At 44.0% G+C, this 25,570-nt stretch overlaps 1 protein-coding gene across 2 annotated transcripts in view; it reads right to left on the bottom strand.

Annotated features, from left to right (window-relative positions):
- CASTOR2 (cytosolic arginine sensor for mTORC1 subunit 2) overlaps positions 1–24,185 on the bottom strand; it is a 142,511-nt gene extending 118,326 nt beyond the window's left edge. For both annotated transcript variants that reach the window (XM_071574763.1, XM_071574764.1), the window contains exon 1: positions 23,782–24,185. In XM_071574763.1, coding sequence (XP_071430864.1) covers positions 23,782–23,894 — 113 coding nt within the window. In that variant the 5' untranslated portion in view covers positions 23,895–24,185. The remainder of the gene's footprint in view (positions 1–23,781) is intronic.
- Between the last annotated feature and the right edge of the window lie 1,385 nt (positions 24,186–25,570).

Below are 25,570 nucleotides of genomic sequence, written 5' to 3'. Positions count from 1 at the left end.
GACAGGAACTCTTCTTAAAGATTGTAAAAATAAAACATATGAAGATCAAGGATTAGGCACCTGAACAAAGAAAGCAAAGTAAACATGTAACTGAAGAAGCTCAGACTGGAACATAAATAATAATATGGGAAAAGCTTTGTTTTTATTTTAAAAAATATATCAAGATTTTATAATTAATTGCATTGTTTTGACAATGTATGTATACCTGATCAGAATGAAAAATGTTTAAAACCACCTATCTTGTATTTTTTTAATGCATTAAAAATAGGCACAGGCATGTGCAGGCTGTAAATACTCCCTTGCTACAAAACTTCTGGGCACACAGCATTATTGATTTTATTGGCTTTTTATATCCTTTATGTACCTTGTTGAAAAAGTCTAGAGGAATACCATAAGCACTTACAAAAAGTTAAGATCTCTGTAAAACATTTAAGGAATTGTAATCCCTCTACATCAAATGCTTAAAATGGTTCACACAGCCATGGACAAAAAGCTATTCTTAATCATACTCTACAGAACTTAGTTCCTTATAAAGTAATTTTTCTGGGTTTATTGCCTTTGACTCCCACAAGTACATCTTCAAAAGAATCACTTGATTTTTATTCTTCCTAATTTTGGAAAAGTTACTTAGTAAATCTTGGAAACAAGCAAGTCTTGCACGAACACCACCACCGAAGCGGTCACGGCCAGATGAAGAACTTGGGGAACACTTCTCCAATCCCTACTCACAATTCACACTCCTAATTTATGAAGTCACTTAATCACAAACCTAGCTAGTAAAACTTAAATGGAGTGACTCATGCTTGAATTTTGGCATTGCCCAAGGCAGACTGATGAACCAGCGATACTGGGAATGATGCAGGCTGACCCTGGAGCAAAATCAACCAACTAACATAAACCAAGATTTTATAAAAGCTCTGTCTTGGTTTGAGATAAGCAACTGCCAACCCCTCCCCAAGCACAGAGAGAAAAGCCTCCCTCCTAACACCAGGGAAAGGGAGGAAAAGAGAGGGGAAAGAAAAAAAAAACTTCAAACCACATTTATACTAAAACTACATCTATTTTCACAGAAAGAAAGAGACAATTAGAAGAGAGTACAAATATTCACTCACACGAGTCTGCAACAACAAGTTCCCCACCTCAACTTCTTAATGAACACACAAATTCTACTGTCCTAACTACACATTACTTAAGAAAAACCTTATTCCCCAGGGAGACAAACTCAGGCAGAAAGGAGAGACCCAGAACAACATGTTTTACTTTCCTGAGGTACCCTGTGAGCCAGTGGTGGGCCTGGTCCTCTCCATCCCCCCTGGGACAGCATCGTGTGTCCTCCCAAGAGGAGGCTGAGAAGTGACTGCCTTAACCACTCCCACACTGGTTCCTACTTCCCTGGAGATGATGTCATAATGTGGTATGGAATACAAAATTACTGGCTAGAAGAGGTCAGCTGTTAGCTCAGCCCAGCTCAGGTCAGCTGACAGCTTCGGCCTAGTCCAAACTTCAGAGCCCAAATTTAGGCCCACCTGGGTGAGCCCATAACAGCTCACATTCCTATTGAGGCCATTGCTTACTGAGAGACATTCCCAAATTATCTGGGATTTACACTGCACTGTGGAGTGCTGCATTTTCTAATGCATGCCCCCAGTCCTTACTGCCCAGACCATGCAGGAGTTTCAGACAAAATTTTAACAACTACTTTGGTAAGAATTGAAATATGACTCCTCTCAGCTTTGTCAATCTTGTGCTGCATGAGTGAACCCACGAGCTGATATTCCCTTGGTTGTACTAAAGTGACACTTGACGAGGAAGCAACAACCTTCTTCTTCCCAAACTGCCCAGACAGCAGCCTTGCCTTTAGGCTGGAATCTCTGTAAACACTGTCACATGCTTTCCCACTGCAATAATGCTCCCCAGTTTCCTGATGTATTTCTCCTTCTCTCACCAAATTAAGGCAAGAGAGAATACGTAGAAAGAAATAGGGAGAAAAGATACAGCTTAATTTTCTGGAAGACTACGGGTAATCAAAGCAAGTCACAGGGGTGAAACAAGACAAATACACACTTTTATATAAACAATAAATAGCACTAGTGTACCCTTAAATACTGAACATACTCAGGCACAGACTGAATTGTAACTGCAAAATTAGACCTGAGGGCAAACAATTTAACAGAAAACTGTGTCCAAAGAGACAGAGCTATGGAGTTTGGAGCTTTGCTTCTCATGTTTTGTTGTCATTATGCTATGAAAAATAAATTCAAATCTAGGGACTTATCAAAGACTTCTAGGCATTTAAAAATTTCTCCCTTGCTTATCTCTTTCTCAAAGACCAAGTCCTGTGTTTTCTTACTGAGAGGATGCAAGAAGGAAGTAATTAGCTTTCATATCATGCCTGAAAACAAAGCCCTAAATCATAAGATGCTCTAGTGTCAAGAAAAGGAAATTAAGACAAAATTACCAAAAACCTGCTTTATGGCTGAAACCCCAGTAAAAATAATGGAAAAAAAATTAGCAGTGTACGAAGTAGTCCAAGAGCCTCCAGCAGTTTTTGGGCAGGTTTTAATAAAAATACTAAAGTCATCCAGTGCACAAATTAGTCAACACTGCACTACATTTAAGTGCATCTTAAGGTGCTTGTCCAGTGCAGTAGCTGGAGAAGCAAAGGCTTTTTTCCTGGCCGTTTTTCTGATGCCCAATGGGGATGAGCCTTCCTGCTCCTCTGCGATGAGAAGTACTCAGGGCGGCCACCTTCTCTGCCAGGGAGGTGGGAAGAAAACTGGAAGGTCACAACTACTTCCAAGTCCTCCTGAGACAAGCAAACCAGCCAACTTACCCCAAAACATCCCACACCTTAGCCACGGGATCGTGGTGCCTTCAGGCAGAACTGCAGCAAACAGGCTTCCTTCAAGAGCCTTCCCCTTCAAGGCAGGAGGGCCCTGGCAACTGAGAGGGAGAGAGCAGACAGGAAAGCAAGAGACCCCTATACTTTCAGAAAGAAAAGAAGATAATTAGATAAGCATCAGATCAAAATTAGGACAAGAGCCTGCTGCACAAGGGCACCAAAGCACATCATGAGGTGACTGCCAAGAACAGTATGACATCATTATTATCATCACCATCAGCATCATTATTACTTGAGAGGGACAGACCCAGACCTGGACCCAGAGGATCAGTCTCAGAGACTCTCTGTGGATATGGACAGTGTGCCCGGCACTGGGGTGGGACATGGGCATGAGCAGGTGTGTGTCCCTGGGTGAAGTTCCATGAGGACCAAGAGTCCCCAGCACTGGTGGCAGTTCCAGTCCATTGCCTCATATGCAGTCAAAGACAGAAGATAAACTGTAAAGCTGGAGAGACACCAGTAAATTCATATGTATATTTAAAGGTACGAGCACATAGCTCCCAACAAACTAAAAGCCATCTCCAAGCTTCTAATCGTGGGCTACCTGTGCTCTTTGCACCATTACCTCCCAGGCTCCCAGAAATGACTTTTTGTAGTACTCAGGACAGTATTTTCATTCACTGGGTAGAAAGGAAGGAAGCATGCTGTCCCAGCGTGAGGGGCACAGAGGGTAACAGTTCTGCTCTTGACTCTTATTTTACCTAAATAATTTTTTCAGCAAGGCCTGCCCACTTTCAAGCCCTGTGAATCAAGTACCTGTAAGCACTGAAACAAACCTGTCCCTTCACAGGCAAGAGCATGAAGTGTCACTACACTAAAACATTTCCTAAAACAAAACAAAAAAATCCCCACCAGGCTCTGTGCTTTCAGTACTAAGTTTACAGAGACCACACTTTCTCTAATATTATCAAAAACTCAACTGACACGAAAATCAAGTTGTGTTTTCTTCAAGCTGATCTCCCCTGAAAAGCCTGCTAATGGATTTCTGCCAACAGCTCTGTAGATTAATCCACTTCTGCCCCTGCCTGCAGCAGGCAAAAAAAGCCTCACACAAATCAGCAGAGCAAGATGCTGCACTTGGCAGATACCAGAACTGCGCATGCTACAAAACACGGCACAGACAAATGTAAAGGTAAAGGGGTTGCAGATTAAAGTACCTTTTTGTTATGTCCTTTTATCTTACAAGGTACTCCAGAAATTAACTCCTAGCGCAGAATTTTTTTAATACCATTTCATTTTTAGGTTGCAGCTCAGATTATCTTAAAGCAAAAGTACCATAGAAAAATGAGCATTGCCATTCACCTTTGCAAAAGGGTGGGAAATTAATTTAAGGTCAAAAAAAGCAGAGTTCACTCTAGGTATTAATTTCCATCTCTCAGAATTGACAGCCATAGAATTCCTCAATTTCTAGCTGTGCCAGTAGCATAAAGAGAGAAAGAGGCAGCAGCAGTTACCCTGAACACAAAGCAATAGAGCAAAGTACATGCTACACTGACCTTGCCATCTGGACATGTGGAAGGCCCAGTGAAGAGGCATTTCCAGCATTATCCTCTATAATCATGTAAAATTGTATTCTGATGAGAGAGGCAAAAAATCCCATGCTCCAAAGATCCAGCTGATAACAGCAATCAATCAATTCCCTTTTATGGATGCCAGGTCACACACACAGTGATGCCCATGTTACTGCTTCACAACCATGAACAAATTATCATACTTTCTGCAAAGATATTTTTCAATCCACCAGTCCTCCAGAGTGAGAGAAAAGCAGCAGTTAAGAAGCTGATCCTATGTCCCCTGAAAAACAGAATGGACTTTGTTGGGGCCTGCTATATGCGCGGGATTAGGCCTGAATGATTTGCCAAAGGCTTTGCAGTGAATTGGTTGCTGAGCCAAGGACAGGAGGTAGCAATCCTGCTTCCCAGTGCTGTAGTCACTGTACAATCTCTGCCTTTTCCCAAACAGGGCACTCGGGCACACAACTGCACTTGGAGGTAGCAAAAGGACACAGTACCCTTGTTAAGGCTTCTCTCAGGAATCTTCCTCCAGCTAAACTGCAAGAGCCCTGTGCTACGAAATGGCTGTAGCTTCAGCTCCTGCTTCAGTATTATACAGCAGTGTTATCAGTCTCCTTCCTTATGCCAGGAATTCTGCAGGAATTTGCTTACTGCAGACTAAAAAGAAAGAAGAATGAAAAAGATGATTGTGTGTGTGTGAGGGAGAGTGAGGTACTGGGGGGGAGAGAGAGAGAGAGAGAGAGATAAAAGGCTTTGTCATTACATAGTTTAATCATCAGGAAAAATTGATTTAATAATTCCTATATCAAGCCTGTAATTTTGGTGTAAGTTTTCTCATGGCACTGATCCTGCCCAGTGCCCTACCACCTGCGTTCCAGCCTCTTGCATGTCTCTGCCCAAGGAGCATCAGCTGCATCAGACAGTCCCAGTGCTTCAGCAGCAAAGGCTTTAGCCAGCTGAGCGCAAGAGGTATTTCTTCAAAACAGGACATTTTGGTAAGAACCAAATATATACAGCCATCTCCCACACACCCTGACATAACAAGACTCTAAAGGGCTTGAGGGAGCAAACAGAACAGTTCCGATATGTTGAAACAAGTACAAGACAAGGAAGGAGTGACAACAGATTGAGGGTCCGTCAGCACAGAATCTGCAGCCTTTTTCAAACGGCAGCAAGCCAGAGACAAACTGTCAGCAAGGGACCAAAATCCTGCTCTGAAAATGAGTAAACACAATCCCTGAATCCCCAAGCACTCTGGACTCTATTACAAAGCACAAGCACAAACAAGAGAACAAATCCTGCTATGAGTCCACAGAGAAGAAGAGTCCGTGCATCTTTTCTAAGCAGAAGTAACTGTTTTCATGAAGGATGTAATTTATTTAAGGACCAACAACCCAGACCAGGGAAAGGAGGTTAATTATGAAAGAAAACAACCGAGACATTATGGGGGGTTGAGAAAGCCAAGCCAGCAATGAACCAGTTAACTGGAATATCAGATAATTCCACAAAGATACTTCCCCATTCTGGATGCAGCCACTGCATTCACCAGTTGGGTGCCATGTAACTACACAGCACTGATTTTGGCATCAAGAAGGAAACATGCTCCCTGTTTGTCATCTGCAGAATGGAGAGGATGCAAACATTTTGGGAGGAGAAGACTCCTTGTGGCCATAAAAATGAATGGTTAAAAATACTAAAAATGACAATATAGAGCTTGTTGCTTCAAATCTGTCAGTGTGCAAACCTGTGAAAGTCTGCTCCTGGTATAATAGCACTGTTACATGTAATGAGGGTACACAGGCCAAGGTGTAGCAGTTTTGACAGATTTCCTGGGAAGTTTCAGTGCCAGGACACTCTCTCTGTAGGGAAGTGTGTTACACCTTCATGCAAATCAGCTCACACAATGTCAAGGTGGGTTTTTTGTGCTGAGATGAATAAATGGTAGGAAGAGGGGAAGAGAATCTTTTAGATTAAATCATAGGCAACCTTTCACCACAACAGAAATCTAACAGTATGTCAAGGTTTCCAAGCCAGTCACTACTGATCTGTCCAAAGAAATGGTGAAGCATAATTTACTGGATTTTTGTAAAATAAGCTTCAGTTTCATTTGAGCCTGCAATAAGCAAAGCTACAACTGCTGAGAAGTTTCAGTTGTTGCATGAGGCTTCATTCTAGAGTTGTGTGAACAGTGGGCAGCATCTTCTTTAACAACTAAACAGAAGTGCATTAGGAAAAGAAAGTAACACTTGAATCTATCAACAGATAGGGAAAAATCTGTCTGTTCCAATTACATTAATGTCAATGTGGCCACTGCTTATGATTGAATAAAGATTTCTCCTGCTACACGGGCTTAGCTTGCTCATTGTCTATGAAAAAACATTCAGTGTTGGGCCATGCTCCTGTTAACTTCTCCCTTGCCTGAGAGTATTGCCTGGATTGCAATAAGCCTGTATCACTGCCAGTTGTAATACAACCATACAAGACACCTGAAAAAGGGACAAAACGAGGCTCCAAAATGAGCCAAGGTCCGATCGTTTTATCTTCACCAAATCCCTGACTCCAAAATGAGGCAAAGATTTGGTGAAATTAAAAAAACAATGGACGATTTTATCACAATTATTCAAGCAGTAGAAAACTTCAGACTTTCCTGCTCTAAACAAAGGTAGTGTGAACAAGGTCAGCACGGCTGTCACCTGTACCCAAGGGATGGATCGCCTCACCCACACTTACACAAGCAAGCCTTGTATGTAGGTATGGCCAAACTTCGCCCTTCCAGCCTGCGCAGTGGGTTTCTTTTTTAGGTGAGGCACAGCCTGCGCAGAACTGGCCCCACTATTTAAGTCCTAAGGTCCATCTGCCACGGCCGAGCAAGCTTGGACAGTGCCAGTGAAGTCCTCGGGACTGTCACAGCCCCCGGCACTAACCGGGGCTGACGAGCTGACCCTGCTGAGCATCCGAGATCTGACAGGATCGGATGGCAGGGAGGTATTGAACTGCCAGGGGACGGTACCCACTGAGACTCGCACTCACGACCCTGGGACTCAAGAGTCCGGAGTGCTCTCCACTACACCACGGGACCGGCCCCAAACAAGGCTTACACCCTCCCTTATTTGCACCCTCCCTCTCCCAGCATGGCAGCCCACGACTGCCCAGCAGCCAGAGCTGTTCTGAGGCACCACGGGCTATTCTCAGTGCGACATCACAGCCTTCTCTGAGCAGCACTGACAGTTGTAAACAAAACATCGATGACAAAGCCTACTGAGGGTGCAGACCCACAGCTTAAATGGAAATAAAAACATTCTCTCTGGCCAGACTCACAGGGCAAAGGTAATCCTGTGCCAGTTACACTCTTAACCAGCACTTTCATGCCCAAGGAGCAAAATAATTTCTTTTTAAATCTTTCCATCAAGAGCCTGGTGAGTTGCTATTCTTTGAAGCGATGGCACGGAGCCACTATGGATTTCTATTTCAACAAGCCAGGACTGAACAGAATCTTACAGCCACAGAGGCAGCAGGGTAAGGGGTAACAGAGCAAGGCTTGGGCACTATCACACTATCAGCATCTTCACAATATACAATGACTTCACACTGTGGCGAAGCTGCCCTGCAACAGGGCTGGAGTACTGTAAACATCAGTTAGCCAGCAGAACAAAGGGATGGGAGTGCCTTGGCACAAAAAAAGTTTAAGTAGCAGAAACCATACAAATGAGTCTGGAATGTGATGCCAGGGAAAGAACCGTCAGAAATTCTGTCACCTGCTGAGTTTCCCAAGCTGAGAAACCAATAACAAAATGCCATTTTGCTTCCATTTTGCTCATCTAGATCTAGATGGGGATGTTTTGTCCCCTTAGTACAAGACCTTCAGCATTCACACAATTCACCAGAGATAATCAAGACCTAGCTTTAACATAACATGAATTAATCCAAGGATCCTAATGCATTGTACACACACCATCGTGTACCTCAAGCATTCTTGATGTCCAACTTGCAGGAACAACATTTTGCAGAAACATTTCATCTCACATGAATTTCTCAGCCCGGGCTCTAACCCACCCACATCAAAAACAGAGACCAACTTGTTGACTTTGCCAGGCATAGAACTGGGTTATCAGGGCATCCCAAACATATTTGTAACAAAATCACTGGCCTGTGTATTGCCATTTCCACTCTTGCACTTCTTCTCATGGTAAAGAAAGAAATACTTCCAAGAAAAAGCTCTGGTCAAGCGTAACCACCAAGTCAGACACATTTCAAAACAAACAGTAAGGTAAATCATTGCACAGAGGTTATGCTGTATTAAAGAACACATTGGCATTATTTAATAGGAGGTTTTAGGCTATTCTATTCTATTCTATTCTCACCTGGCAATGTCCTTCAACTTTGTACAATGCAAAATACAGTGAACTGGTAAAACCCTGGAGTTTGGGCTGAACACCATTTGTTGGCCCTACAGCAAACAGAGCCAATAAAACAGGACAAATTGCAGCAGGGAAATATCTCAACAACTGTTTTCAAAGAAAGATTGCAAACTCCTGGAGAAGTGGGAAATATTCCCATGGAAAAGAGAAAGTCACACCTGCACACTTCAGGTATTTCCTTCTCATGAAACTTTATCTTGGGGACAAGATATACTTACTTAGCAATTTTCCCACTTCTTTCTGTCAGAAGTAGGTGATGTATTTGAAGCATATGCAAAGGCAAGTCTTTGTAGAGATCACCACTTTATAACAACCTGATCTTCAGCAGAGGCTGGACTTAAATTTTTCAATACAATACAAAGTCCTGCCTAATTTGAGACAGAATAATACTGCTATAATTGACAAGAATAGGTGCAGCGAAAGGTTTTCTCCTGCAGTTCAGAGATACCACAGTCAGACAGTGTGTTCTCAAAACATAACGAAACACGACATTTCATCAGATGATGTAGATGTGCCAAGCAATAACTCTTGCAGCAGAAGGACTCCTTCCTATTTTAATTCTGATCGTCGCTGACCAAGAGATGCAATTGTCTTTCTCAAGACAGACACAGGAGAGATGAAACCAAACTATACAATTACACAAAACACAAAAATTCTCAGGGTTTCATTTAAATCCTGGTGTACTTGTTCCACTCTAATAAAAATCGCCCACCTCACAGTCTGCAGAATTCCTGAGATCAGGAGATACTACCCTTCAGCTGCCTGCACTATTCAGACAGCAAGGAGGCCTATTTCAGTTGAGCACATCCATCTGTTTTCCCATTGCCTTTTAACTCACCATCTCAGTCCTAAGCATGGAACAGGCTGGAGATCTGCCCCAGGATGTGCACGTCTGTGCACTCTTGACTACAACAAGATGTCCCCAAAGGTTTGGGGCTTTGCACTGTTCTAGGATCTTTCATCTCAATGTCTGCAAACAAAACTGTGGTCTCTTTCCATCAGAAAAAATGCTACAAGGCTTCTCCAGTGGCAGCAGCTCCAAGCTCTCAAGTAACTCTCTGACATGAAGCATTCAGTGTGGGTATGTGGCCCACTTGGATCAGGACTCAGACCAGCTTGCTTCTCCCTCCTGTTCTCCCACAACTCCCTGAATGCCTCTGGGTAAATCATTCAATCTTCCTGTGCCTAAATTTGACATTTATATAAGGGGGATAATCATTCTTCACTACTACAGAGGGCCATTGTCAGGCTACACTTACAAGTGATTGACGAGAGCCCAGGTACTACAGACAAGTACCACAAAAAAATCACCCCCTGCCCCAAATGCTTTATGAAAAACAAATGTTCCTTAAAAAGCAGGTTTCAGATTCAGTTACCTAGTATTTATCACAAAACCCCAGCAATTTAACAAAAACTCTATTGATCTGAAAAGAAATCCCAACACAATTTGACATTGTCCTTTCAACCCAACATTTAAAAAAACTACAGGCACAATTACATATGACAAAGATAATGACAAAACAAGAGAACAAAAAAGATGGGCAGTATTATTCCTCCTAGCTTAAAAAAAAATTATAGTGCACTCAGTTTGCTGGTTTATTAGGTGATGTGACTGGTCATCTTGGGACAATTTGAGAACAGAATCATTAGCAGTGAATGATGACAGTGATCACTAGCTGGTTCCTGGAGAGCTGGTAAGTTATTAAGCCAAACAATGCATCGCTATTATGAGCAAGTCAGTGCACCAACTGTAATTTCCTTGAAAGCTGAGCGGTACATGATTATACTTGTCCTCTCAGGCTGCCTGCTGGCAGCTCTGTATTCCACAATTGTTGGGAGCTGTAGAGTCTTCCCTGTGCCCAGGATACAGCCACAGGAAAATGTATTCTCCATATTCAGCCTTCCCTGTGGCAGCTGTCATCTGAGGGTCACTGGGAAGAGCGGCACTCCCTGTTCAGAAGCACAGCTATTACAGCTCCTAAAAACATGTGGGGTTGTCAGCTGGAGCTACCTCTCATTTCTAGCTGAGGCAATTTCCATTTCAAGAGTGCTCTGACTTTGGAATGACACATATACAGACCTACACACATATTGTACACATATGTACATATGTATGTGTGTTTATGTGTATTAAAAAGCCATACATACAAGTACACTCCTGGTGGTTTTCTTTATGACTGTCAGGAAGACTGATGTTACCACTGGAAGCTCAAATGGGCATTTTCCAATTCATGTTGCTCTCTCACGGTATAAGGAGAGACAACAGAGCACACCTCCATTAATGAACCTAACAAATCTATGAAGAAAAAAGGTAAAAGAAAAAGAAAGCAGCAGCTGGATGACAAGGACTTCAAAGTGGCTAATACACACACGGACTGAAAACACGACCTTCATGTGCCCTACAAAAAATGGTAGTTCTAGTGGTAAAGATGATGCATGACCTGGAAAACAAGAATCAGGTCCTACTGCAGAACTGCTGTGTGAGATGGACAAGGCACTTGCCTTCCTACCTGCCTCAGTTTCTTCCTCTGCAAAGCAAGTTAGCAGTGCTGGCCCAGCTCCCAGAGGCACAGCCAGCATATGCTGTACAAGGTGATCCCAGAGCACATGGGGCCTGGGACTGCAGGGAACAGGGGCCTGATGCTGCTGGAGACATGGAATCAAGACAGCCCATAACCCACGTGGTTATGCAGAGAGAAGAACAAAGAGACCCTCATTCTCTTTCCTTATCCTCAGAATACATCTTCATTCTTGCCTGCATGAGCAGCCACACTAAGCCTCCATTTGGTGCATTTTTACCTTGCTCCTGTCCCAAATGTTGCCAGCTAGTCTGACCAGGAGGCAAAATTCACAAAACCCTTAAATGTCTTCCCATCCAACAACAGCCATTTTGGAGTGTAAGCCCCATTGGCTTCCAATGAGCCTTGGGGTACCCAAGTGCTTAAGTAATTTTTTTTAATGGGACTTAGGTGATTCTGAAAATATTATCATATACCTCACATTAGATGTGATATAAAGTGAACACCAAAGGGGAAGAAAACCTGATACTGAGAACATCTGATAAGTGCTTAAAAGGTAGGTCCTAATCAATTTTAAACTTCATTTTATATAAGACTCATTTAAGGAACACCATGAAATTCTTTCATTGTCCTTTTCTCTGTGCCGATCCTGCATGGAATATATAACCAGTAATATGTTTAAACAGGCCAAGCAAAACTTACCACTCTATTTTGAATCTGGGAACTGTTCTATTCCTGTCACTGAGTTTTTCAAATCCAAGTAAAAGGGAAAAACTGTTACTGTAAAAATACAAAATGAGAAAATGTAATATTCAAAGCATGATACTAGTAACACATACATGAAAAGCCTTTCCTACAGTTTTGAAGAAAGGTTAACACCATTGCTATTCACACACTTCATACCTTTACAAATACATTATTTCTCTCTCTACAACAAGATTTAATCATCTGACCATTCACTCTCCTGGGCAGTAAAGACAGGTTAACAAGTCAATCATTTCCACTCCAATTCCAAATTAGCTAACCCTGTGCCATAAACACAAACAAAATTATTTGGCTTCAAAGTGTAGGGTTTTCTTTGTTGGTTTTTTTTCCTGCACTCAGCAAGTTCCACAACACTGGAGGTGGGAACCAGTGGGTGGCTCAGGGACAGGAATTTCATCAACTGCTTTGCTGTGATCCTTCAAGTACACCCTCAGTTATCCAGCCAACAGAGACTGCACCGAAAGACAGAGCCATTAACTGTTCTAAAGAGGGTGGCCACCTACAAATCCGTAAGAAAAACACATGGTTATGGCAGTAGGAAACTCAAAAAGAGATAAACAGCAATAACTTGCCACAGAAGGCTTTCAAACACAGATTAATAGCCAAGGAGGCACCAGCTGAAAGTCTCAGTGATATAATATAAATATGGAAAAAATTAATTTCAAGCATATACTCACACCTCAAAAGGACACAAATTTTACATGAAGTGTAGAACTGCACATGCCCATACTTTTTATCGCTTCTGACTTCATCCCTCATTTTCCCCCCACCAAGAATTAGGTCCTTATCACCTTTATAATGAGATATCCTTCCAAAATACACTGTTTCACTAGATCACTGAAAGGCACTAGATAACCATATTATTTTGGGACTACTTCATATTTAAGTCATTACCCAAGATTACAATTCAACCAGCATCTGAATGAACAAAGCCATTCAAAAGGGTACAGAACACACCAAGTCTTTTTAGATTACTCATTCCGGGCTGATTTCACACTCTTGTGCCAGGAAAAAGTATTTCTGGCCTATCACAGCGTAAGAGCTACCAGGGAATAGCTCTGGGATCCCATGAAAACCTTCCCTTATAAACTTACCCTTCCTCAGACATAAGGTTTTCCCCACACATATAGACACAGAGCACTTGTCCTGGGGGTCAAGGCTCAAGAGCCCCCAGAACACAGCAGTGTGATGGGTACTGTGACAAGGCATAAAGCCAACAACATGACTGTATGTACAGGAATTATGAGAACCACTCAGAAATGCTTGGAGTAACTCGATACCAGCAGGAAGATTACAGAGAAAACTCTTCCCTACAGCGTGGTTCCATCACATGACCACTATTACAGTGGGATTTCAGAAAGTGCACAGTCACCAAAGCCCTACACAACACTGCTCATTAAGGGCAAACCAAGTCACATTTGCACTTCATGCCATTCTAGTACTTTCCTTTACTTACATCAAGGATATGAATAAAACTTCTGTATAGAGGGCTTGGGTAGAAGTAGTTTCATTAGTCTTGTACATCTATCTAACACCATTACAAATTGCAATTAAGCTGTCTATACCAGCACAGAAGTGAACACATGCCCTTTCCCAAGGCAAGTTTTTGCACTTATCCAGCTATAGAATTTTTCAGCCTCTAGTCTGTTACAAACAGTTTTTTGCAGTTTATAGCCAACAAGAAGTTTCACCTGAAATACTCACAGAGCAACACAAAGAACCAATGAACTACTGCAGTCAACAGTCCCTCATCCACACCAACAGTTCTCTCCATAACTGAGAGACTGTACAGTCTCACTCTTAAGTTCAAAACACATTGTCATGTTTAAATGAGACATGAAATTACACATTATAATGCTATGTGGAAAGCAATGCCAAGTGGGGCAAAGCTTTAAAATGTCAATGAGGTCAACAACATCTCAGCACAGCAGAGAGCCAAGCTCTATGCATGGCTTTAAGCACAAGATCCCACCGGACAAAATCCTGAGCAACCTGCTCTAAACTTTGCCTTGAGCTGGGAGTTGGGCTACACAATCTTCAGAGATCCTTCTCGACCTCATCCATTCTGTTAAGATTTGGTATTTTCTAATTTTGTGACAGTGTACCAGGCACGGACTGAAAGCTGCACAACAAGGTTAAGGTTCCACTGCAGCATTAACTGGCTCCCAGGCCATGAGCCAACCCTGCTCATGCACAGGGACAACTCTGGCCTTTGTCACTTCCCTTCCTCTTCCTCTCCCCCCATTAAACCATAAAACCTGCTCTGGTCAAGCTGAATTCTTGTTAACTTTTCCATGGTTAGCCAACATCACACTGGTCTAGTAAAGTGGCTCCTGGCATTCATCAAAATACTGTTAGGCCTGGATGCCAAGAATGTTGAAAAGAAAGCAATCATTGGGGGGAAAAAAGAAAAAAGAAACCGCATTAAAAATGATGACCTGTTTTTAGGAATCCAGTAGTTTTGCAAACCTGTACATACCATTACCTTGCCTACAATGCAGATAACTCAGACCCATTTTATTTTTCAGAATAATGAATTAATTTAATTTGCACAGAAATTGCTATAACCTGTCTACACTGCTGGGTTTTGCCTGAAGAAAAGTCTCTTGACAAAATAATCTGTGTCAATTTGTGATGCCTTAGTTTGTGTCAGGGAACTATTGCAAAGCCCACAGACCCACCACTTCCCACAGAAATCCACTACCTAGTCCAAGATGTGCAGTAAGGGCAGGAGAGACAAACCACAAGTGTGTGGTTTCACACCTTGCTGGCTCAGCAGACACACACACGTCATGTGCATTAAAGCTCCACTTGGCTTATGAAAATGCCAAATGGCTAATAAAGTGCAACTCAAAACACATCTCAGTGTATCATAAACTGTCCTAAGTCTATCCCCAAAGCAGTGAGAGAAAGGTCAATTTTAACATGGCCCTTTTGCAAACAAGTAGTTTGAATGTGAAAACAATTAAGAGCACAATTTTATTTTAACATTAGTTCATCTCATATAAGGATATCTAAAATCCAAACATTTTTTGAGTGATGGCATCCTAGGTACAAGTAAGATAATTTAAATAACACAATCAAAAGTTGTTTGCTGCTGAAACTCCAAAGCAAATGAAACAAGTCAACAGAGGAGAAATCAGTGACAAAGCCACTGGAACCAGTTCACTCACTCAATACACCAGATTCTGACAGCAACAGTATCTTCTGCAAGATGGGAGAATATTTTCCTTATTTCACTCTACTCAGTTTAGTTCAAAATAATCACTAGTTCATTCCAGGTTTAAAAACAAATTAGGAACTGAAAAAGCAAGTAAACTTGGGGTTTCTTTTTCCAGTCTGCAAATAAGAAGTAGGTTCGAGACGTCCCAGCTCCAGTGCCATGCCAAGCACAGTCTCAGGCCACCATCAGCTTCATTTGTTTAGTCACATTACACTGCTCAGTTATAAACACAAAATAGGCAAAGATTCTTTAGCTAAACACTTAGTACATTTAATATTGTGCAGCACTTCAAAAAGAGCAAATGAAAATATTTGTTTTCCATGTTACAACCAAGCTTCAATTTCCACCCAAAAGCAGCTTGAAAAAGATCACAACTGAAAGACTAATCATGTGATAAGTCATCCATCATTTTCAAAAAAGCATAAAAATAAAGACTAAGTAAATCTATGTAAATGTATACAGTTGCTTAGATGCATACAGAGTATATCCTTCTCATTATTAAGAGCTACCTTCTTTTTCCTTCCTGTCAAGACTACATTTATTGCAATTGAGTGCCTTACAGGTTATCAAGAGAGGAGTCAATCTTTCTTTAGCAAAAGAAATAAAGCTAGAAATGTTAAACAAGATTAACATGGGCCATTTCAATCAAGGTCTCAGACTTGTCAACTTCAACCAGCTCACTCTGTAGAACAGGATACACGTGTGGCATAAGAAAAGGTTGAATGCCAATCTTTTAACCACAGAACTAAGATATTCAGGTATTACTCAAACCAGTGCGGATCATTATCCAGATTGTCTGCACATAACATTGCTAAAAAACCTGAACAGAAAAAGACAGGGAGAGTCACACCTACATTTTAACTCTTCCATTCATGTCAACTGGTAAATTTCCCCCTCTCAGCTTTAGAAATTCCCCCAGTAACAACTTTTTAAATTCATCTACTTGAATACTTTGCATAAGACTTACAGGTTGCATTTTACTCTTAAACAGCCTCACGTTATGGCATCTGTAGTATCCTCTGCAAATAAAACTTTGCAGGCAAAGAAAATGAACTTTTCCTTTACAGTTACATTTTGATCAAACACTCATTCACACTTACTAGAGGGTTTGGCTCCTCCTTTATAAACAATTTGTATTGAAAGAATTTGGGTCAAGAACAGCTCTCCACCAAAACAGCCTACATCTCTACACCTACTGGCCAGTAAGCAGCACAGTATCTGAAAAACATTTATTCTATCATGTTAACAAAACTTAACTGGACCACAAAGGTCTGAAAAAATCACTGCCTACCCAGGCATCCCCACAAAAGTGTCCCTAAAGGATTAACAAATGGTTTTCTGCCACCAAGCAAACTTGCCACTTCTCCCTTCCATGTGCCAACTGTGCTAAATAGCAGCTCTGGTACCTCAGAATTATTACTGGGAGCTTCCTAAAGCAGGCTGCAGGTCAGAAGTAAGGTTTTTATTTTCATCTCTAGTAAACCACATTTAACAGACCAAAATAAGGTTGTTCTGGTTGGTGAGGAAGTTTAGGCACTTGCTGCTTTTCTTTGGATGTGAAAATAAAACTTTATCAACCAGTAGAAAATGTTTATTATACATCAGACCACAAAAATGAGATCTGATTCTGTTTCCATGGTCAGCACAGTGAAACTTTGTGCAGAATGTCTGGCACTAACAAGGGATTGTGTAGTCACGAAATCAGTTTAATCACCCTCTGTTTCTTTTGTGCCGTTATAAAACATTTTTGTCTGTTGCTTTCTCTCTTAACAAACATATCTTATAGTTAGCTACACAAAACCAAGCTGAGCTCTGGAAGAAGAAATCTTTTTACTTTGAAATGGTAACTGCAGCTTACAGGCTTTGCTCTGTTGATTCTGAACTATAAAGAATGGACTTGTTTCCTCACATTCCTGTTGTATAATTCTTCCTTTACCAGCCTTCAGCAACCAGCAGATCAGGGCTGGAGTTTACTCTGGAGTTGGCAGTAAACAAAAGAACAAATCTGCACTGTTTCCTCTGAAAAAAGAAATTTCAGCCCTTGTCCAAATATATTAAAGCTCTGAAACATGCAGGACGATTAAGAACTTGTGTCTTGGATAAATAAGGTAGTGTGCTCAACAGATTTAAAAAAAAAGGGAATGAAGTGTACAGATTTCTGTATTTATAGAGCACAAACAAGGTATCGCCCAACAGTTCAGCCATCAAATGGACCCTCATTTAAGTTATAACTCAGTGGAGGAGCAGCCTGTGGATTTTAACCGTTGTGTTAATGAACAACTGAGTTGTCACTTCTTGATGACAAATGAACAATACTCACACTTTCCCTCAGCAGATCTGCATTGGCTCTACTGCTGAAGCATAAATTGCAGGAGGAGCCATCTAATAACTAATAAAAGCCATATTTTTCATTTAAATATTTAGTTTCATCTCAAAGTAATAAACAAATATTCAGCTGAAGGGAACTTCAATGAGTTACATGATAAAAGATAAATAAATATTTTTTCCTCTTTTTTATTTCTCAGCTCATCATAAGCGGCCACCACTGGTGTTTCTTTTACATTACTGATGCTGTACCTTATCCACAGAACATGCATGTCACCTGTGTGACAGCTCTGCAAATGGACTGGAACAGTTTAGCATGGGAAATAAGGACAACCATCCATCCCACTACAAACTACAGGCAGCTATTTATCTTAAAAGTACAATATCTAAATCAGTATTTCTCCACTACTTAGTGTTCCCCAGCATTAGTGTAGGTTTGATCCAGTACTTCTGTCCCACCTTTCAGATCTCAGTTAGTTTCTAAGCACTCCTGTCAGCTTCTGACATGGCATCAACCTCAGCCTGCTGGGACCCCAGGGTAGGTTGAAGACTACAGGACAGAACTGTCAGGCAAAAAAATCAGGCAGTGTCCTGTTGGTCATCTGTGTGCCAGAAGCAGAAAAGAAAGGGAAATAGCAACATTTGTAGAAAAACAAAAAGAGACCATCAGGAAGGAAACCTGTTCTTTCCAAAGTTCAACATGTTAAAACACTGCAGCAGCTGAAACACCCAGCAGCCTTGAACAGAAATCAATGAGATGCACAATTAAAGAGCTTATGTCCTTCCTTAGCCCAAACAAGTAACTTCTATTTTCTCATCTTTTCAGTGGGCTGATTCTTACTAGCTCTACTCATTCTGAACATCCACCAGCCAGTTCAGCACCACACACGCAAACGGTGGCACAGGCGGGCAGCAAAGCGCTCTGGGGAAGGGCAGGCAGGCGGCTTTAGCCATGAGGCTTCTCAGCCCGGCAGCCCCTGCGGTGTCTGGACATGGCACTCAGTCCTTCTGTAACTGATCGTCACCAAAGCAACTGAAAAAGAAGTCCCCAAACCTCAGAAACCACACACAAATACACCCCCAGAAATGAAAATAAAATATTCAAGACATTTGGGAGTGTGCCACACCAAAAGAAAACAGATGTTTCAGATGAGTAGACATTGTCTTGTAACTGGGAAAAGCCTTTACTCAGTGGTCTTCTCAGGATGCACAGGATGGCAGAAGCCACAAGAGGAAAAAAAATACAGTTTTAACAACAGGAGTGACTTGCCTTTGCCAGATAATCATCCAGTGTTGCAGACTGATCTCTGTCTCATACAGGGGCATAAATGACACGTTTGTCTGAGTTCATACCAAAGGAAACGGGCTGCTGATCTCTTGAGTGTCCTTACATGATGCAGGGATACATTTTAAGCACTTGTTTGTCCTATTATTTTCTGAAATCCAAAATAGACTTTTTATTGCAGTATCTCAAATTTCAGGACACCTAGACAGTAAACAAGTGATCAGGGAATGAGAAACACTTATATTAATAGCAAAAGCACACTGCTCATAGGTAGAGGTGTCAATTACTACTAAGCAAAACAGACAGATTACCAAAAATACCTCCACAAACTGAAAGATAACAAACCTACTTCTACTTTTTTTTATTCAGAGACCAAAGGAAAAAAAAAATCCAACTTTTTCTGTACAGTTCATCATGGTTTTCACTTCTTGCTACATTTAGTAGAATGACTATTTTTAAGCACCTCTCCACACTAAGAATACCTCCTGTCTCTGAGCATCCCATGGCAGAGGCTGCGTGACAAGGAGCACTGGAGCCAGGGCAGAGCCCATCCATTCTCTGGCCAGCTCTCTCCAGCTCTCACAGCCACTCCTCTGTGTTTAGTGCCAAACCTGCAGGCTTGCAAAGTGTCCATAATTCTCTGTCAAGTCACCAACATACACAAACTGTACCTCCAGAAAAAGATCAGAGGATCTTGAAAAAGAACACAGAGTGACAGATGCCTTTGGAATGGCTGCCTTAAACACGTCTGTGACCAAGGTCTCATCCTTTACACGTGCAGAACTTGTGTCTTCTCTTCAGCATGCTGAAATAATGACCACCTCAAACCACAGAGTAAGAAAAAACCCTCAGAGATTTTAAAGTTTGATGTTAGACACGTGACCTACAATTATTTTAACCACCCAGTCCTGTGAATAAACTAATCATTCAACTTCATTATGGTTATAACTTAATAGCACTACAATTTAAATAATACCTTTCTCCCTCAACTACTTTATTTCACTGTTTACTACCAAATCTTTATATGAGGTACTGGGATAGACAGGAAAGGCTATTTGTTAACTCACTGACTCCAGATGTTCAGAGGTCTACCAGAGCATTTTCCAGAAATCAGCCTAATTACATTATATAGATACAGTGCTTGAGGAACCCTGACTCCACTTTATTCTCCTGGACTCTCCATATATTTTTATATATGCTCAAAAGACAAGGTCAGGCTCCAACTTTCCTTCTCCCTGCTGCATGCACTGGTGGCTCAATGCAAACATCATCCCAGACTGTCCTTCCCCTCCATTCAGATTTAATTCCTATGCACTAAAAGGAGATGCATTTAAAAAATATTTTGCCATTTGGAAAAAAAAAATCAGCACATTAGTATGTCTATCAAGTCTTCAAGCAGTCACCTCTGTCACCAGGCCCAATAGCACGAGACAGTTTAACTCTGACCAAAGGAGCAGAGGCAGTTTTGGTGTGAGGCACAGCTCGATCTGCAGCGTATGGGGAACTGCAGGTGGGAGTTTCCAGCTGAGCCCAGTTCTCTGCCCCAGAGAACTAACATTTACAGAGGCAAATGGAAAAGAAGAAGGATGCAATGATGAAGCCACACACAGCTGTTAAATTTACCTACCTAAATACACTGCACACCTTCTGAATAGGTGAAAATCCTTGGCACCAAGGAACTCTCAAGTCACTGACCCAGAGAAACAGAGAATTCTGAATTGGAAGGGACCCACAAGGATCATCGAGTCCAACTCTTAAGTGAATGGCCCATATGGGAACTGAATCTACGACCTTGGCGTCATTAGCAACCTGCTCTAAGCAACACAATCAGTAGAACACCAGAATGATGATGACAGCAACAGCAAAAAGATTAGACACATGCACTTCTTCAGTATGCAACTAAAAATGACAGGGATCTGCTGCCCCACTGGGGTGCCTGGCAGAACTGGGAGGGCTGCACTGACACAAGCAGAGCACCACGAGCACTGTGCTCAGTGTAACTGCTCTGGACTCCCGCTATTATTTATTCCTGGAGTACCTCTGCTAATGCAACTTCACATAAAAACCCCCTCATGCCTAACAAAATTATGATGAATAGTGTTTTTCTTTCAGCTCAGTTCAGCTCACTGTTTTATTCACTACTGCTCTCACCTCTTCACCTTGTTAACTGCTGTCTTGCTTGTGGCTATCGGAATGGTTTCAAAATTGCTGGTCTTTGTTCAAAAAAAGTGTTACTGTAACAGATGCTAAATTAAAAGATGCATGTGGTGAAGAAGGGCAGACTGAGAGTGGCAAAAAGCCAAATAAAAAAGGAGATTTGTTACTTTTCCTTCAAAGAGGATTAAGAAAAACTGTACAAGATTTACAAAACTGTTTCAGCTCTTTTCCCTGATGTATAAGAACATAAAAGAGACTCTCCAAATTACTTCTCACAGGAGGTTATGCAAACTCCCTAGTTTCTTGCATGATTACCCTAAGAATATTGATGATGTCATTGCCACACCTTTGGATCACAAATCATTATTTCCTATTGGTAGCCTTGCAGCACCAGTAAAAACTCCGTTTAAGGTCTCACTGGAAAAAATGCAGGTGGTGTAAGGAACTGGCATCTTTGCTGTCTCATCAGAATTGTTTAGCAGGGATGTGGGGCACCACATTCCCTTTCATCCTCCAAGGGGTCCTTTGCAGATGGAGTGGTTGGGAGGAGAGATCTCTTTTGCACCCTTATAAAAAGCTGTTGTCTCCTGGGCATATTCACTTTCTAAAGAGGAAAAAGAAACAATAGGATCAAAAACTTACGGAGTTACATCTCACAGAGACCCTCACCTTCCTCATACACATGGTGTTCATCAGAGAGATCTGCGGGGCAGGGCCCTTGTTTGCCTCAGGGCAGGCAAAAGCACACAGGAAAATGCAAGGTTTCAGTGCTGTCAGTTGTCTTAAGAATGACACAAAAGCTTACCCTTCTCTCCCCTGCACGTGCACTGTCTGCAAAAATAACAAAACAAACAAAAGGGAAATAAATAGAAGTTTTCCATGCCAACAAACCCTTCCACAAACATCTGCTGTTTGTGAGAGTCAATGAAAGCAAAGGAAAAGATACTCAGTGTATATGGAAAGGGACAGACACCACAACAACCAGAGACAGTAGGAAACTGTCAAGTGCTGCACCCAAATACAGGACAAGGTATCACAGGCCAAAGCGTTACTGCCCTGATCCTTTCACAGCTCTCTAACACTGAAGATGTAAAATATAGTGTGAAACAAAAAACCAGGACCACTCCTGAAGTTAAAAAAATTAAAATTAAATATAACAATAATACCCCAAACAAACAACCCCCAAAACTCCAGTCTATGTATTAGGAGTGACAGATTTAAAGACTTCACTGTTGACATTAACAGTGACATTTTAAGCATGGGAAGGGGAACAATAAATCCTTCAAAAAATCAGCAACAACTTTCAATTACAATGATACAACACATTAAAACAGAAATGTAAGACTGAAGAGCCTTCAGTGTTCTGTGGAGTGTTAAAGGACAGCAGTAAACAAGGTGCTGATAGACTTTACACTGCAAACAATGTTAGTGAGCCAAATGGGATGAGCCCCAAATCAGAGTGAAATTTCAATGCATGAAGTTTAACTGTAAGATAAGGGACTGTGATCAAATTACACCACAAATAGCTCCATTCATCCATAAGCATTATAACTGAGAGAGGACTGAATCACAGATTGGAATAAAACAAGAAATAAAAAGTAAATTTATTATCTATTTATTATTTTCCTACTGCCAAAGAAAACTTTCCACCTTCATATGAGAACGCTGTTCAAGATGAATGTGGGGAGAAAACTGAAATACTAATTATCAGGCTGGAAAAACAAGAAGAGTTTGAGTCATGTTATTTACATTCTCATTCCTTTTTCTGAATAGACCAAAGTCACCAAGCTAAGCAAAGACAGAAGAATAGGCAATTGCAATTTAAGCTGTTTTGTGTGATAGTCCTAGCACCTCACATACTTTCTATAAACTGGCCACAGTACTTTCCTTCCTCCCCCTAAAAAATCCTCATTCTCACAGTGCCTTCCACTACGTTTTTCTTATTTTTGTTTTTTTTTCTCCAAAAGCTATCACAATCCATATTGCTCAATACCACAATTTTTAAGTTCATGGCATGCACTGCCCCCCATCCTCTTCCAATCTGGCAGCATCGGAAAAGCACCTTTTAAACAAACCCGCGTGTGGAAGATTCGCTCTTTCTTTAAGTGCTGAAGGGAACAACAACCAGGGGAAGAAACAAACCAAAAGCCCCAGAAAAAAAGAGAAAGCGCGAGAGAAACCCCACACACCATCCTGCTCCTCCTCGGGCCGCTGTGGTGCCTTTGTTGTCCGGCGGCCGCCCCGGCCCGTCCTGTGCCCGGCGGGACCCCCCGACCTGCGGGGCCGGAGCGCACCCCCAGCCCGGCCCGGGACGCGCGGCCGGTCCCGCCCCCGGAGCCCCTGCCCTGTGCCCAGGAGGGTGTCCCCCACCAGCACCTGCCCCCTGCGAGGAGGGGTGTCCTCCATTCCAGGACCCTTTAATTTTTTTAAGGAGAGCACGCATCCACCCACCCCCTTCGCAAGAAGAGGCTGCTCTGCTGACTCGCAGGGCAGATGCCGCACTCGGCGCTGGGCGGGAGGGGGCCCAAACCCTACAGCTCACACCCCACACCCCACACCCCACACCTAACTACTCACGCCCATTATTCCACACCTCACACCCCACCTCACCTCTCACCCCACACGGCCCCGCGGGGGGCGCTCGGCCCGCGCTGCCCCAGCGCCCGCACCTACCTCGTCTTGGAGGACAGGAAAGCAAGTTTGATTAATCCATAGGTAAACAACTGGATGCTCTCCTTGGCTATGCTGGCAACTCTGAGCCTGTGCTCTAGGATGTGCAGTTCCATCTTTTCCTCTTTCTCATTTGTAGTTCATCTATCCCTGGGGTTTATTTTGTGGTTTTGAATGGGGAGGGGGAGGGGGGCTGTTATTGTCGGTGCCCTTTTATTTTTTTTGTTCCCCCTCCCCCACGATTCCTCCTGCTCCTTCCCGGCCCGGGGGCGGCAGCGGGGGATGCGGGCGCCCGCGGGGCACGAGTGGGAGCGGCGGAGGCCGGCGGGGCGCGGAGCGGGGCCGGGCGGGCAGGGCAGGGCAGGAGGCAGCGGAGCCCGGAGTGCCGAGCAGCTGGTGCTGCTGGAACAAACAACTTGCCACTCAAGCCCGGCCCCGCGCGCCTGCGCCGCGCCCCGCCGCATGCCGGGCCTTGGAGTCCGCGGGAACGGCGGCGCGGGACGGGCGGGAAAGGGACGGGACAGCGGAGATGGGGCGGGACTATCCGCCCCACCTTCCCTTCCCCTCCCCTCCCCTCCCCTTCTTTTCCTCTCCTCTCCCCTCCCCTCCCCTCCCCTCCCCTCCCCTCCCCTCCCCTCCCCTCCCCTCCCCTCCCCTCCCCTCCCCTCCTTTTCCTCTCCCCTCCCCTCCCCTCCCCTCCTTTTCCTCTCCCCTCCCCTCCCCTCCCCTCCCCTCCTTTTCCTCTCCCCTCCCCTCCCCTCCCCTCCTTTTCCTCTCCCCTCCCCTCCCCTCCCCTCCCCTCCTTTTCCTCTCCCCTCCCCTCCCCTCCCCTCCCCTCCTTTCCTCTCCCCTCCCCTCCCCTCCCCTCCCCTCCCCTCCCCTCCCCTCCTTTTCCTCTCCCCTCCCCTCCCCTCCCCTCCCCCTCCCCTCCCCTCCTTTCCTCTCCCCTCCCCTCCCCTCCCCTCCCCTCCTTTTCCTCTCCCCTCCCCTCCCCTCCTTTTCCTCTCCCCTCCCCTCCCCTCCCCTCCTTTTCTCTCCCCTCCCCTCCCCTCCTTTCCTCTCCCCTCCCCTCCCCTCCCCTCCTTTTCCTCTCCCCTCCCCTCCCCTCCCATCCCCTCCCCTCCCCTTCTTTTCCTCTCCCCTCCCCTCCCCTTCTTTTCCTCTCCCCTCCCCTCCCCTCCCCTCTCCCCTCCCCTCCCCTCCCCTCCCCTCTCCTCCCCTTCTTTTCCTCTCCCCTCCCCTTTTTTTCCTCTCCCCTCCCCTCTCTTCCCCTCCCCTCTCTTCCCCTCCCCTCCCCTCCCCTCTCCTCCCCTCCCCTCTCCTCCCCTCCCCTCCCCTCTCCTCCCCTCCCCTCCCCTCCCCTCCCCTCCCCTCCCCTCCCCTCCCCTCCCCTCTCCTCCCCTCCCCTCCCCTCCCCTCCCCTCCCCTCTCCTCCCCTCCCCTCCCCTCCCCTCCCCTCCCCTCCCCTCCCCTCCCCTCCCCTCCCCTCCCCTCCCCTCTCCTCCCCTCCCCTCCCCTCTCCTCCCCTCCCCTCCCCTCTCCTCCCCTCTCCTCCCCTCCCCTCCCCTCCCCTCCCCTCCCCTCCCCTCCCCTCCCCTCCCCTCTCCTCCCCTCTCCTCCCCTCCCCTCCCCTCCCCTCTCCTCCCCTCCCCTCCCCTCCCCTCTCCTCCCCTCCCCTCCCCTCCCTTCCCCTCCTTTTCCTCTCCCCTCCCCTCCCCTCCTTTTCCTCTCCCCTCCCCTCCCCTCCCCTCCCCTCCTTTTCCTCTCCCCTCCCCTCCCCTCCCATCCCCTC

Source organism: Pithys albifrons, chromosome 21 (genome assembly GCF_047495875.1).
Source record: "Pithys albifrons albifrons isolate INPA30051 chromosome 21, PitAlb_v1, whole genome shotgun sequence".
NCBI lineage: Eukaryota > Metazoa > Chordata > Aves > Passeriformes > Thamnophilidae > Pithys > Pithys albifrons.
The sequence above is the reverse complement of the archived record's forward strand: the minus strand, read 5'-3'. Positions and strand labels throughout refer to the sequence as shown.